Here is a 15,599-nt window from a genome sequence, read left to right as displayed (position 1 = left end):
GTTTAGGTGGAATCTTTTTTCTTGTAGTTTGGAACCATTGCTCCGTGTCCGCTGCTCTGGAGCAGCAGAAAACAACCTTTCTCCCTCCTCTATGTGACATCCTTTTATATATTTGAACATGGCTATCATATCACCCCTTAACCTCCTCTTCTCCAGGCTAAACATGCCCAGCTCCTTTAGCCGTTCCTCATAAGGCATTGTTTCCAGGCCTTTGACCATTTTGGTTGCCCTCTTCTGGACACATTCCAGTTTGTCAGTGTGCTTCTTGAACTGTGGTGCCCAGAACTGGACACAGTACTCCAGGTGAGGTCTGACCAGAGCAGAATACAGTGGCACTATTACTTCCCTTGATCTAGATGCTATACTCCTATTGATGCAGCCCAGAATTGCATTGGCTTTTTTAGCTGCCGCGTCACACTGTTGGCTCATGTCAAGTTTGCGGTCAACCAAGACTCCTAGATCCTTTTCACATGTACTGCTCTCAAGCCAGGTGTCACCCATCTTGTATTTGTGCCTCTCATTTTTTTTGCCCATTTTTTTACTCACCTGGGAAGTGGGAGGGTCAGTAACCTGTGAGCAACAGAGGGAAAGTGATTTATCTGTACTAAAAAGCACACAAAATTAATAAACGGTCTGCAAACTTAGGGTTCTTGGGAGGTTGTCTCAAGGGCCAAAGGATTCTTTGGATCTGCCTGTCCAAGGGTGGAGAGAGGGGCCTGCCCTTGGAGAGGGAGTTCTGACCTTGTATGCCTCTTCTGTGAGAGTATAGAAAGGTCCACAGCCCATGCCTGCCCAGTGTCAGAGCTCTGGAGAGGGCAAAATCAATGCATGGTGGAGGTATGTAGGCAAAGGCTGGAGGTCTACAGGATTCAAAGCACACCCATCCCATGATCTGACTCCAGAACTGGTAGCAAAGTTTGCCAGATCTGGAGCTGGTGTCATTTATTTCACTCCTATTGGAATTTTTAAAAAATCCAGAAGAAAAAAAGAAAAGAAAAATGTGTTGCATCCCTTCAACATTGCCTCTGCTCTTCTTCCCCTCAAAGTTTTTGAGTACAGTACTCTGTTATTTTTAATTTTATTTGGTAATAAAGAAGGCTACAGATATATTAACATGGGATTATCTGGAAGGTTGTTTGTGTTTAAATGTGTAGCTGTGACTTGTAAGCGGAAGGAAAAATTACTTTTGAATATATACAGTTATTAGTATTGTCGGAGAAAGACAATGCCATTCAGTGGCCTGTGACTGTCACCTCAAGTGTGGAACTGGTGACATGAATGTATCCGTTAAAGTTAGAATGTTCTTTACATATTGTACAGGTTTCCTGTCACTCTCTTTAAAAGGGATGCAAGGCTCAAGATGACTCCCCTGCCCCCACTAGTACATTATTGGCATCAGCCAGTGGTGACACTGTGTCTGCAGACACTACGGTCAATCTTTAGGGCAGCTCTTCCTCATACTTAAAATGGCCTGCAGGTTATACATACAGGAAACTGCTCTGCAAAGTTTGCTGGTTTTGGAGAATAGCTTTTAATTTTGTGACAAGGATGAATGAGTCTCAAGGGAGTAGTAACAAGTAGCATTTCACCGGCAATATGAAGAGCTGGTGACCCCCCTTTATAACTGTAGCCCCTGCACAGAAAAAAAAAGTGTTTCTTTTACAACTGTAGAAGCAGGATAACTTTTCATCTTTCCTTGGATCATATTGCAAAGGAAATGTTGTTAGTCTGTTTTGATACTTAGGCAATTTTTTTGTCCTCCTGCTTCTTAAAACAAACAAACAAAGAAGTCCTTGGCAGTCACAATAGCTGCAGAGCAATTAGCAACCTAAGGCTGCAATCCTATACCCACTAACCTGGGAGTAAGCCCCACTGAAGTCAGCAAAACTTCTAAGTGGTTTACATAAAACAATAGAAAATACTCATTAACAATACTGATAAAATAAAACATTAGAAACAAATGGACATAGAAATAGAAATAAAATCAGTAGCTTTAAACCTCAAAGACATAATACAATTACATGATTTCATTGTGAGATACTTTATATGGCAGAAGATAGATGAATAGGATATCAAAGCACAGAACAGATTTTCAGAAAAATATAGTTTTGCAAATATAGTTCCCAAAGTAGATAAACTCAATGAAATAAATTAAGTAGAGATGCATATGGTGGATTTCAAAACCTTTGGCTGTAAGGCTTCAATATATTGAAATGAGTCCTAGTTATGAACATTGTTGCTCAGATGTGGGGGTGGGGGAGGGAATGTGCAAAATTGTGACCTTGTGTGGTGAAGAGTTTGCAACCATTAAACACTTCCCACTGAATATGTGGCTTGTTCAGGTCTGTGCATAGCTCCAGCTACACAGTTTCACACACTGACCTAAATTCCTCAAGCCAGCCCATTTTTCTGGCTAGCAGATATGTCCCATACTGATTTAACAACATGAACCACAATTCAATGGGTGTAAGTGTCCATGACTCTCTACTGGATAATGGTCTTGTTTGCATTTGTGTACTGAAGTCATTTGTTGTGACTTAATTTTTCTGTTATTCTTTTTGCAGACACACACAGTCCGTTTGTAAAGCTCAACAGAGATCTGCCAGATATGATACGCGTTTTTTATGGAGAAGAACTTATCATCCCATGCAGAGTTACAGTACCAGATATTCCTGTTACATTAAAAATGGTATTTGGATTTTGCTAAGTAAAACTGGATTGCTTCCTACATCTGTTATACAGTGTTTATGCTAACTTTCTCCAACCTGGTGCCCTCCACATATTTTGGACTACATAGCATAATGTCAAAGCATAAGGAGGGGACTAGACTGCGGAAGGCCAATTTATGCAGCTTAGTAATGTTTTTATTTATACAAGTATAGTGAATGTTTCTACCTCCATTGAAAGAACTAGTGTCAAATTGAAGCAAAATAATTGGCTGTGCAGAATGTAGATGCCTTAATACAACTTTCTGCTGTCCTCCTTGAGTCAAGGAGGACAGCAGAAAGTTTATTAAGGCATCAAAAAGAGGCGAGCAATAACCAATTTCTGTGGTGATATTTCATGGGGTGTTTTCAATTGCCACAACCCTCTAGAGGAGGAAATAAATGAACAACAGCCATTCAGCCAGAGGCAGAGTCCATTTGTTTCACAATAATCCAACTGCAACAGTTTACAGAATATAGTTCTAACAGATGACCTGGGGGAAAATAATCAAATGCAAATGCACTGGAATCAATTTGAACTCTTATTACACTAAACAAAAGCAAGTTATCTTGTCGTCTGGGCTTAACATTCATCTTTCCTGTCAGCCTTCTGCTGAAGTAACTTCATGACACAGCTCCATCTGCTTCCACTTCATTCTATGACTGAACGCTCTCTAGCACCCATGACTTCTCCATCCTCCCACTGTCTGTACTTCAGTCCCTCACTTCTGATGGAGCCATCAGTCTGGATATACAACAAAGTTTTTAAAAGTGTATTTTATTTTTCCTCCAAACACATCCACTGTTGAACAACATACAATCACACCTACTACCCACAACCACAAGTCTCAACATCTGAGAGCTATTTTTATATTTGCCGTGTTCTAGAGAGTTTCTGAAGACATGCCTAAGAAATTACATACTTCTCATACTGTTCTTTGTAGTCTAGCAAGTTGTTTGTGGTCCAGCAAGTGAAACTGTGAATGCACAGAGCAGAGCATGGGAGTTTCTTAAGCTATTTGACAAAATATTTTTTAAAAGCTTTGTGCACTTGTTTCGAATAACAGGATAAGCTTGCTCTTTTTATTCTGACCACTTTTGGATCAACTGCAGCTTCGTATTTACCTCATGACACATTAGCTAACAATTTTCAACCAATAACTTTCTTTTTGTTGATTTTACATACCCACATTAAACCCTCCCTCCCTCCTCAAAAATTTTCTTCTCAGTTTGTCACAAAAAAAATTGCACTTCCCACCTTACCACACAGAAATATCTATATGGGGGGTTTCCATAGCTGTATGGTAATTAAGTTTGAATGCTTTTCAACTCAGTAAACCAAGCAAAAAGCCAATGAAATATATTGAGGTTACTTTACAGATAGGTGGTTCAGTTATTAAAATTATGTTAAGTGTGCTGAAGTGTTTACCCAGTGATTTCAGCTGGCCTGCATGCATCCTTTCAAAGCTGTAGCCCTTGAGATGTTTTGGAACTCAACCTCCAACAAAAAGAGTGTGTTTATACAGATGGTACTGCTGTACTGGATCCAGATTCAGTGGGGGTGGGTCTTAGATCAGTGGTTTCCAATTAGCTAATTACTGAGGACCCCGTTTTTCAAAAGCCAAGCCATGGACCCCCTACTTTTGAAAATTTTGATAACTCTATGGTAGTTACCTCCACAGGAACGCGGGTGGCGCTGTGGGTAAAACCTCAGCGCCTAGGACTTGCTGATCGTATGGTCGGCGGTTCGAATCCCCGCGGTGGGGTGAGCTCCCATCGTTCGGTCCCAGCTCCTGCCCACCTAGCAGTTTGAAAGCAGTCCTAAGTGCAAGTAGATAAATAGGTACTGCTTTATAGCGGGAAGGTAAACGGCGTTTCCGTGTGCAGGCTCGCCAGAGCAGCTTCGTCACGCTGGCCACGTGACCCGGAAGTGTCTCTGGACAACGCTGGCCCCCGGCCTCTTAAGCGAGATGGGCGCGAAACCCCAGAGTCGGACACGACTGGCCCATACGGACAGGGGTACCTTTACCTTTACCTTTTTAGTTACCTCCACAAAGCAATTTTTTGAACAAAATGTGAGGTAGCCCCTAATAAGCAAAGGATTTTAGGTATACTAAAAAACAGATTAGGGTTGAGTGATATCTGGTTTTCAACATAAATCACAATGCTCTCCCTCACGTGAGGAGCAATATATTCCTGCATATTGCCACGTCAAAATTGTTATCGCATTGCGATTTCAAAATGGACCATAAAATTTGTGATATTACCATGCAAAAATGAAAAGAATATAGTTGGGGAAGGCAAGGGATGGGGCCGCGGACTTCTGCAGACCCTCAGGGGTCCCTGGACCCCTAATTGTGAACCACTTTCTTAGATAATGAACTTTATTTATTTTTAAAGTTAATTCTCTAATATATAACAATAATTATGAAGCAAAATGTGCACACATACAATGATTGCTTCATGACAAATGACCCTATTTCCACCTTGCAGTATTTTTAGCCAATGTGTGAAATCACAGTTGTGATTGATGGAATGCTTTGGCAAAACTAGGCTGACAAATGCACTGTGGAAGACCAAAAAATGGTTTCATACTAAACCAGGAAGTCCCTTCTTAAGACAATTTCCATTCTGAAGTCATGGATTTCTCTGGTGCATATGTGGCTACTTTTTCTATCAATTTAGACAATGGAAAAAGGACTTCCTGGTTTATTTTGATGCCATTCTTTGCTTTGCTCTGGTAAGGAAGTGGTTGTTTTCCAGAGAAAACAATTGAGAAATGCAGGATTTTAGTGTAACTGTGATGTCCACACAAAGCAAAAAGTTGCAGCAAAGATAGCTCTAAACCTCAGCTACCAAGAGCATGAATTCCTCTTAGTTGTCTGAGCAACAATCCTTTGCTTAGCAGATAAGTCATTTCATGCAAAAAATGTTGGGTTGTATCCAACAAAGTACATACAAACTCCAAGTAAACCCACTGAAATTGTTGTATCTAACTTAGCCTTGCCTATTAATTTCTGTCTGTCTACTAGTGAGCATTGGCTACAACTCATAATATTTTTTCTGAGAATGTAAACATTAAAATATTTTTTTTAATGCAAATAAAGTCCTTCATTAGTCCATCTGTGTTGCAAGTAAAGACTGTGGTAGAGAGAGTGTGGATTATTTAAACTGCAGTGCAATCCATTGTTGTGAGCCAGTTTGTGTTGGTTCTTTTTTAGAGAAATACAGCTGTAACGGCTGTTAAGTTGATTGTGGTAGCAACTTGGGATGTAGATTTTTGCTGCTGAGATAAACATTTAAGTAGGTATATTTGTGTGAAAGACTCAAAGCCTTTTTGCTCATGAAAACAAAAGAAAAGGGAGACTGTCCAATGCTGATAACATTGATATAGTTATGAAGTATAAATAAATAACCACAACAAATGTTCTTATAATAGGAATGTGCTGTGTGCTATATAACAATGTAATCTTGAATTTAACCAAGCACGGGCATCTCTTCTGAATCTTAGTTGCTGTAAATCTCTCCGCCCACCCCCCAATCTGAAATATCATTCCTATTCTTGCACTGGTGGTGGAAAGACCTGCAGTAACATAACTGGTTTGCAGCTCATGAAACCTGAGAATTTTGCACGATTTGGGACTGACATTGAAAGAGAAATATGGTTCTTGTGTCTTAACAGTTATGTGGCAGACAGAAATTGAATAGGCTAAACGTTTCCTAATATGGAAATGCAGTTATGGTGATGTTTCATCTGTTCACCTTCTGTCTTTCAAGCATCTTGTTACTTGTGTGTGACTTCTGCCCCCTCAAAATGCAGATTTGCATAAATTTGCATGTGGCACAAAGCACATACAAACTTTATGCAAATTGGTATCCTCCTTTGCAGGTAGAGAGAAGGACCAAACCACATACATTGTACTGGATCCTTAAAATCCTGTTTGCATCCCAGTTCAATTTCCATCGGCCCCAGCCAGCCTTGCCAGTGGTCAGAGATTGTGGGTGTTTGGAATATAACAAACTCTGGAGCACCACAGGTTCTCCAGCCCAGCTAGATAAATAAAGGGAAAGGGCTGTATCTCAATGGCAGAGAATCTGCCTTGTATAGAGAAGGGTCTAGGCTCAGAAAGGCCTTGTGTGCAGAAGGGCCTAGATAGGTGTTATGTACTGAGTTGAATAGGATCCAAACTGCAGCAGTCTGATTGGTCCTAGAACAATAGGCTCCAAAAGGCAGCAGTCTGATTGGTCCTAGAACAATAGGATTCAGAATGCAGCAGTCTGATTGGTCCTAGAACAATGCAGCAGTATGATTGGTTAGCAGGAACCACCCAATCATGCTCCAGATAGAAGTGAATCCACAACCTGATTGGCCTACAGTAGAATCCTGGAATTAGCCAATCATGTGCAGCCCATTGTGTAAATAATGTATATAAAGCAGATACTTTGAGGGGACATTCATTCATTCCTCCTCACCACTATGAGCTGAATAAAGAGCATGAAATCACTTTGCGACTCTGAGTATATTTCAATAGGGCTTGGAATCTCCCCTGTCTGAAACCCTGGAGAGCTGCTGCTAGTCAGGGTAGATAATGTTGAGCTTCATGGATCCAGCGTTCCTAAAGATGTACATATTAAATCAAAGGGAACGTTTCCTCCCAATGCATCTACCACCAGTGCTAAGTCAGCATTAACAATTGCGCTATAAAATGAATGCCTCCCAATCCTCCTGCAGACATTCATGACTTTGGTGGAAACTTTATCTTCGACAGAATATCCTGAAACAGTGGGCTGTACATGCCTCTTATTGTCATTGTCTGTATATGCAATGATGAATCAGTCGAAGGATCAAAAGGGAAATGTTTATATCTGGCAACAGTAAGCACAATAGGCTCTCTAGAATTCAAGACACTTTAGAAAGTCAGTCAGCAGGCTATAAAGTGGCAGAAAGTATTTGTATCTACAGGACACACTCCTCCCATCATTTAAATTGTGATTATGGCTTCTTAGCAGAGATGCTGTAAAGATAAGGAAGTATATTTCACTGTGTCACTTTAGTCTTAGCTGTGATTGTTGTTCATTCGATTAAAACTTTTTTTCTGTCTGGGGAAATAACATAGAATGAAGGGAGGTGACTTGCTTTGCAGCTCTGAGCTTTGTGATCCATGATCACTGAATTTATGAAAGAAGAAATAGTATACTTAGCAGTCTTCACTGTCACAATCAGTGCAGATTTCGAGGTTTTGATTCAGAAGTGTCTAAATCAAAAGCTCCAAGCTCAGTGACCAGTCCCAGCACCCCTATGTGTATATATTTTTACCCTGGCAATGGGTGCTAAGATCCTCCTCTTTTCATACCATGGAGCATAGTTGACCCACAACTGGTGCTGCCCAACCAGATTAAGTGCTGGATGCTGCACTATTATAATTATTATTAATTAAATTTGTATACTGCCCTTCATTATAGCCCAATTGCTCCTCCACTCCCGAGATAATTGGGTTCTTTTAGTGTGGTAGCACCTATATTCTGGAACTCCCTGGCTATTGACATGAACATTCTTGTTTAGACAAGCCTACCCAGATGTGTAGAATGGGAGTTATATGCTTTAATCTGTTGTTAGTTTATTGTTGGTTTTATGTTTTGAATGACTTACAGTAAATAGTTGCTTTTATGGTTTTTCCTGATAATGTTTTTTCCTGATAATGGTTTTATTCTTTTTGTGAAGCACTTTGAAGTGGTGTATAAATTTTATGAAATAAATAAAATAAAACAAATAAAATAAAACAAATAATGTTTTACCTCCTTTTAAAACAGCAATAGTCAAAGGAGCCAATGTAAAGACAGGTTCCATCACTTCAGTGCCTTCTAAACTGATGACCTGTAAGGTATCTGAATACTATCTGATGTTTAAATTTTTGTTATGCTTCAGTAGTGTATGGATTTTAGACTTTTAAAAAGGGGGTCATAGGTTCCCTTGTACTGTGTATAGCAGCAATCAATCTTTAGTTTCCATACATGAGGAGAGATTTCTTAAATTTATGGTGAAAGGGGAGGTAGGAGTGTAAAAAAGATCTTTAGCCCCCTTACCCCATGCACACTGGATATAAGCATACTGAACTCACTTTCTGCTCCTGTTGCTGAAAATGATACCATAGTTTTTCCCCTCATTAACATTATGAGCATAAAATTTCTTATGGTGTGAGCCCTGGAGATCCAGAAGTGACTCACCTCCATGGGTGCCTTGGTGTGCAGCCTCTGCTGCTGCCTTGGTTCTACAGCAGAAACTACACAAGAGGTGGCTTGCCCGGCATACAGCCTTTCCTGCTGCTGCCTTGCTTCCTCATGTGGGTGGCATGACTCAATACATAGCTGGTATGCACACAGCAGGTGCTCACTTGGGCAGAGAGGCATCTAGAAGGCACTCAACCTCAATGCCCTCCCACTCTAGCACCTCACTTGTTTTGTAGAAAGCTGGCATACTCTTTCTGCACAATTGATGGTGTCTTTTTGCTTCCTCACTTTGGTCTCCTGTGCTTAGTTACAGTCTTGAGCGCCATGCCTAGGTAACTTAAGATCTTGCATGAGCATGCTCAGTGGTGCAGCAACAAAACTGCTAGTTTGCAAAGCCAAGCAGGGTCTGGTATGGTTTCAAATTAGATAGGGAACCATGCATTGAGATTCCTGATTTGGATTCCCTTGGGGACCCTTCCAACTCTATGATTCTATGATGCTTTCATTTCTGGCTTAGTCAAAGCCATGAGATGATAACAGTCTACAGCAGGGATAGCCAATGTGTTGCCCTCTAGGTGTTACAGCCTACAGCTTTCATCAGCCCTAGCTGACCAACCATTAAGGATGATGGGAGTTGTAGTCCACAATATCTGGAGGGCACAATGTTGGATACCGACCTCTGTAGTTAGCTCTACATAGAGAAGCCCCTGTAATTTGCAACATTAGGGCATGCTAAGCCACGCGTGCTCATTTGTGACTTCTAAGTTGTGCTGTGATGTCACAGACATGCCTGACAAATATACATGTCACTATATATTATAATAGGCTGGATTTCCTTCTTTAAATGTTTTCATATCCAAACTCCCCCCCCCTCTCTCTCTCACTCTCACTCTCACTCTCACTCTCACTCTCACTCTCTTTTTGTGTGTGTGTTTGCAAATTCCCATACTACGAGGTTTGTTTCTTGTCTGGAATGGCCTGCTGTCAACATTAGAAAATCCCCTAACTGCCAATTTAGAGGCAAAAATAGTGTTCTGGTATGTGATGATCATGCATCTGCAAATGAAGAACATTTTCCGACAGAACCATATTGGTCAACAGGAAGTCAGTGGCATAGCAATAAAGCCTGAGCAATCCCATTTGCTATTGCAAAATTATGAATAATGAAATTTTGGGGGAAAAACATGAAATAGTCACATTCTACACCATTTTTTTTATGTTATGAGACAAAAGTGCTATTGGAAGCCCCTTGAGTAAATATATTCATATAGGTGTTTAGTTATGTTCAGGAACTTTTAAAATTCCTTTTATAAATTAACCATTCATTAGTTTCAGGGGGGAAGCACCTAACAACAAAAAGAAGTAATGAATTCATTTCATTTTTAGATGCCAGGAGTTAACATCATTCCTGATGGGAAGACAATAATCTGGGATAGTACAAAGGGCTTTATCATACCAAATGCAACATATAAATTCATAGGCCTTCTCAGCTGTGAAACAAGTATTAATGGCCATGAATACAGCACAAAATACCTGACATTCAGGATGAGTAAGTATCTTTTGGTTTCCTCAGTCAGTAATTTCAGTTATTTAATTAATTAATCATCGGATTCACTTTTCTTTCTTGATGTATTGTGTAGACAATGAAATCCATAGTGTCCGGTTAAATGCCTCAAGACCAGTCAAGTTATTAAAAGGAGACAAGCTTGTCCTCAACTGTACAATTACTACCGCCTGGAACACAAGAGTGCAGATCACATGGAGTTATCCTGGTGAGGTGGGTACTCTTGCTCTTTTCTAAAAATGTAATTCCACAAAAAGAGGAACTTCCCATATTTTACATTCCCTTGGGGTGATCAGGGCTTTTTTCAGCTGGAACTCACTGGAACTATGTCCCAGCACCTCTTGGATGGGTGCCATTGCCATTCTAAGAGAATGAAGGAGGTGTTCATGAGGAGTTCTGGCACCTCTTTTTCTAGAAAGTTTCCTGCTCGAATGACCAAGCAAGCTTTACACAATGCATTTGTGTTGATTTCATAACAACCGATGAATGAATGAATGAAACTTATTAGATTTCATGATGTTGGTACTCATTACCAACTAAGAGCATTCTTTTTAAAGAAAACATTTTTGCCATCTTTCTTGAAGTAACAGACAGTTTTTCAACTCAACCTTAGAGAAAATACTACAATTCATATGTCCAAGATCTCACTTTTTATGTGAACAATTATTTTTAAACAGCAGTTGTGAGCTTAAACACCTCACCATTTCAGGAGCATGCACACAAACAGCTGCCACTTAAAAGTATTTGTCAGGAATCCAAAGTAAACCTTGCTAAGCTTTGCCATTGGTGAAAAACACATGGGAACTGCTCACCCATCCAATTTCTGTGCAAGAATATTAAAGTCATGATAGTTATTTTAGTAGCCACTGAATCTACAGATATTGTTGGAGCACAACTCCTATCTCCCCTAACCATTGGTCATGTTGGCTGGGGCTGATCGGAATTGTGAGTCCAGCAACATCTGAAGGACACCACATTGGCTACCCCTATGCTAGAGGAAGGTAGCAGTTCATAGTTAACTTCCAACAGGACCTTCCCTACCACAGTATTTATTTAGCATAAGAAAAGAGTGTCAAATTGTCTCTTAATTAGATGGAAGTTGTTACTAGCCTCTAATGCCAAAAGCACCTGATGCCCACAGTACGAGAATGTGATCCTCTGTGTGTGGTGCCAATTCATATGTTTCAAATAAATCACAATCTCATTTTATGTTCCTCTATCCATCCTCTCTTTTTAGATTGAGAGAGAATATCCAAGCCTTACTTATTGAGCTTCATGGTTGCACAAAGATCTGAATAGCCACAGTCAAACCCAATATACTGGCTGCTGACTCCCAATAACTCTCACCCTGATTGCTACCCTTTGTTATATCCTTTACCACCATGCTCCGATTATGAGTCCATCATCTTCTTTGTGCTGTTTGTGAGCATTGCAGTTTCCTGTTATTCCCGGAGAGAAGCAGCTATTAAAATTTACAAATATTGGAATTGGTTGCTAGTGTATCAGATGAGGTTAATACTAGTGTAATTAATAGCTAGACATCAATAACAAATACTATATAGTATCTTTCTCTTTTATAGATATGTGGGCCCCTTTCAGAAATTTATTTTCTATATGAAGTACCATATTTTTCTGTCTATAAGATGCCCCTGTGTATAGGACACTCTCTATTTTTGGGGACTCAGATTTAAGAAAATGGGGGGAGATGTATCTGTGTATAAGATGCCCCCTAATTTTTTACATTATTTTAAAGGAAAAAAACCTAGTCTTATACACAGAAAAATACGGTAGTTGTGTGGTCCTCTGAACTGCAGCGAAGTAGACTCTGTTTGAAATTGTGAAACACACAACACAATGGGGCTTTGTAAAGTGTTAAATTTGCATTACTTGATTAAACCACAAACAGCAGCTTATTTTATTTTATATTTATTTATCATTATATTTATATCCCACCTTTCCTCCAAGCAGCACAAAGTGGCATAGATGACTCTCTCCTTCACCATGTTACCCTCACAACCCTGTGAGGTAGAAGTTGTATGTTAATACCTTTTTTCCATGTAAACATTTTTCTCCTGTCTAGGCAAGCAAAAGAGGAACCATAACTAAAAGCATTATACCAAGGAACGATGAACCCAATTTATTCTACAGTATTATTGTTGTTGATAAAGTCCGTGATATTGATAAAGGAGAGTATACCTGCAATGTGACAAGTGGCCTATCTGTGAGATCAGTTAAAACAACTGTTCATATTTATGGTAAGAAACATTATGTTTGTGCAGAATGTATGATATTCATATTCCAGGGCAATGAATTGAATACTTAGTCATGGGTGACTTTTGTGTAAAAGACCAGGGTTGCTGTCCCAGTTTGTGTTATATCTGTGTGATCAAGTGGCTTCAGTTATACTTGTCCAGACCACTATCTTAATCACATAATTTTATTTGATTTATTTTTTTAAGATAAACCATTCATCAGTTTGAAATATAGAAGAAAAAATGTACTGGACGTTATATCTGGCAAGAAGTCCTATCGACTTTCTATGAAAGTGAAAGCGTTTCCTGCACCAGAGGTTGTATGGTAGGATTACACTTTTTTTCTGCATACAGAAAGAAGCTACTTATTTGGAAATATAACATGCTTGCTCAGGATTATACATTGCACCTCCAAATAAAAAGATGAATAAACATGCCCTGAAATGAACTTGGAATAAATTATTTGTTACTGTTAATATGCATATTTTCAAAGCTTACAAAGTAGCCATGTTTATTTCACTTAGGGTTGCCATATTTCCCGGACACAGCCAGCCATCAGAAATAGTGTCTGGATAGAAATTGCTGATGTCAACAACTTTGGCCCAAAAAAAAGCTCAACATATTTAAGCTTTTTGAAATATGGCAACCTCAGTGCATATTTGTCTTGGGGCAAAGGCAGGGAGTTACTGAAGTTACTGTATTAAGTGTGCTTATTCAAAAGTAAATCCTGTGGCATTCAGTATAATATACAGGCACCTCCCCACTTAGGTGGGGGTTATGTTCTCGGGTACTGCACATAAGTGTGAAATTGCATATAGTAGGGAACACAATCTAAAAAGCCTGCAAACACCTTCTAAACCTTTGGAAACCCTTAAAAACCCCTTTAAAAAACCAGCAGCATTTACCAGACTGGCATGAATGGTGGCAGTGGGGGCTCTAGGTCTTCCTCATTGCTGGAGGATGATGTGGAAACTACAAACTCCAACCATCCACAGAACTCAAAGTTTGGTGCAAAGGCTTATGGGATTGCAGTTGCAAAGGTTCCTTGGCTTGCTGGCCATTTCCCCACTCTTTTTGTGCCTTTTTTGCAGTTTCCCCACTCTTTGGGGGTCATTTTTGCCCCTTTTGCAATTTAAATCAATTTATTTCATTATTTCCTGGTGCTGCATGTTTACGCGGTCGTGCATGAGTCAAACACGTGCAATGTTTAAGGTTCAAGCTTGGATTCAAATGAATCTCTGGCAGACCCTGTGTTGGATTCACCCATCTTAACCTGAAAAGCAACCTTGGAGGCCTTCACCTGCCATTAGCATTTTAATTGCAAGGCCGTTTGTCTTCATAATAAAAGTTGTCACAATCCCACCACTCCCCACAATGGCTGGTATTTCACTGTGGAGGGGGCAAGGGACAGGCAGATAGCAACACACATTTAATGTCACATTTAGTTTGGCTTTAAGAGATGACATAATTATTTTTTGTGACCCATTCTTTCTAAACTTGTTTTATACAACTTCTGCACACTATCTTAAGAAGTCTTTCACGGCGTGCTTTGGTATAATTTTAATAGAAAACAATGTTATCAGTTTTGATCTCATTTTCGTCTTTGTTCTTGTTTAAATAATTGTAAATGTCAGCGGCTGTGGTTGAATTCATTACTGTTAAATGCTGTGTTACAAGCTGAATAGGACAATTCCTTACATGCATGTAGAGTACTAGTTCACAATACTTATTTTTGGAGGTTTTTTTTAGCATAGCTGCACATATATTTTAACACTTGCATTTCATCTACACTGTGTGTTTTGTTGTGTTCTCTGGAATATGCAAAGCGTATAGATGGACTTCTTTCACAGTCTGAGAGCAATTAGTGGCCTCACCTCCTCACTAGGGAAAAATGTGATAAAATAATGTATATTTATTTGTATGCTATGGGTTATTGCTAGGATGAATCAGTCTATGTCTGGGCCATGTCAGTTTTATAGGAGTCCATTTACAAGTTCATTCAATTTCTGCATTAGTCTATTTAAAAAACAACACAAAGATTCATCATTTTTTAGAATGTATTTTCCAGTTTTAAACATATTTCTTTAAAAACAATGCATTTCTAAATGTATTTTAGCCCAAAATACCCATTTTACATGCTTTTGGTATATTTTTGAGACAAGAACTACAATACAAAATTTGGAGAAGTGCAAAATCTGAAAGAAAACTACATTCCAATCTGCACGTTAGTCTGGAGGTGTGGATCAGTTCATTTTATGTTAGAATTCACAAAGAACAAATTCATCAAGCATACCTAGTCATACCCTCTTTTCTTGTGTTATGAGTCACGCTACAAGGAAACACAATGAACCCACTCAAACTGCAAGAATTTAAGAATAGTCTTGATAAATAAGATTACAGACAGATCACTAAGATATTGCAAATGAGTTGTTGACAACACATTTTATTTTTGTCTTACAAGATTTCCCCCAGAAAGAGTAAATCTGGATTAAATGGGTAGAAAAATGCAGACTGGCACATTCATGCCAATGATGTTCTGTGGACTCTGCAAAAACCTTGTATAAATGCAGAGCACCATTTCCACGATAAGCACCAATCTAGAAGCATCTCATTTCCAATTTGCTAGCCAAGTGCTTCTGTGAAGCCTACAGCAGGACACGTAGACAATAGCCTTTCTCAGATCTTTGTTTCCTCTGCACCCAGTGGTAGTAACATGTGAAACCATTCTGAGAATTGGATTTTTTTGAAGGGATGTTTACAGCCTTTCTGGAGCCATGTCTTGATATCCTGTTGTACCAGAGAATTAAACCAACAGGTGTAATTTTTTTTTTGGGGGGGAGGGTTTTTTTT

At 39.3% G+C, this 15,599-nt stretch overlaps 1 protein-coding gene across 7 annotated transcripts in view; it reads left to right on the top strand.

The window, feature by feature from the left end:
- Nucleotides 1-15,599, top strand: part of FLT1 (fms related receptor tyrosine kinase 1) — a 141,615-nt gene that overhangs the window by 45,832 nt on the left and 80,184 nt on the right. For all 7 annotated transcript variants that reach the window (XM_081860108.1, XM_081860106.1, XM_081860107.1 and 4 more), the window contains 5 exons: nucleotides 2,565-2,689; nucleotides 10,320-10,482; nucleotides 10,574-10,710; nucleotides 12,578-12,752; nucleotides 12,957-13,074. In XM_081860108.1, the coding sequence (XP_081716234.1) occupies nucleotides 2,565-2,689; nucleotides 10,320-10,482; nucleotides 10,574-10,710; nucleotides 12,578-12,752; nucleotides 12,957-13,074 (718 nt within the window). The remainder of the gene's footprint in view (nucleotides 1-2,564; nucleotides 2,690-10,319; nucleotides 10,483-10,573; nucleotides 10,711-12,577; nucleotides 12,753-12,956; nucleotides 13,075-15,599) is intronic.

The sequence above is a fragment of the Podarcis erhardii genome (genome assembly GCF_964252035.2).
Source record: "Podarcis erhardii genome assembly, chromosome: 4".
In the NCBI taxonomy this organism is placed as follows: domain Eukaryota; kingdom Metazoa; phylum Chordata; class Lepidosauria; order Squamata; family Lacertidae; genus Podarcis; species Podarcis erhardii.
The sequence above is the reverse complement of the archived record's forward strand: the minus strand, read 5'-3'. Positions and strand labels throughout refer to the sequence as shown.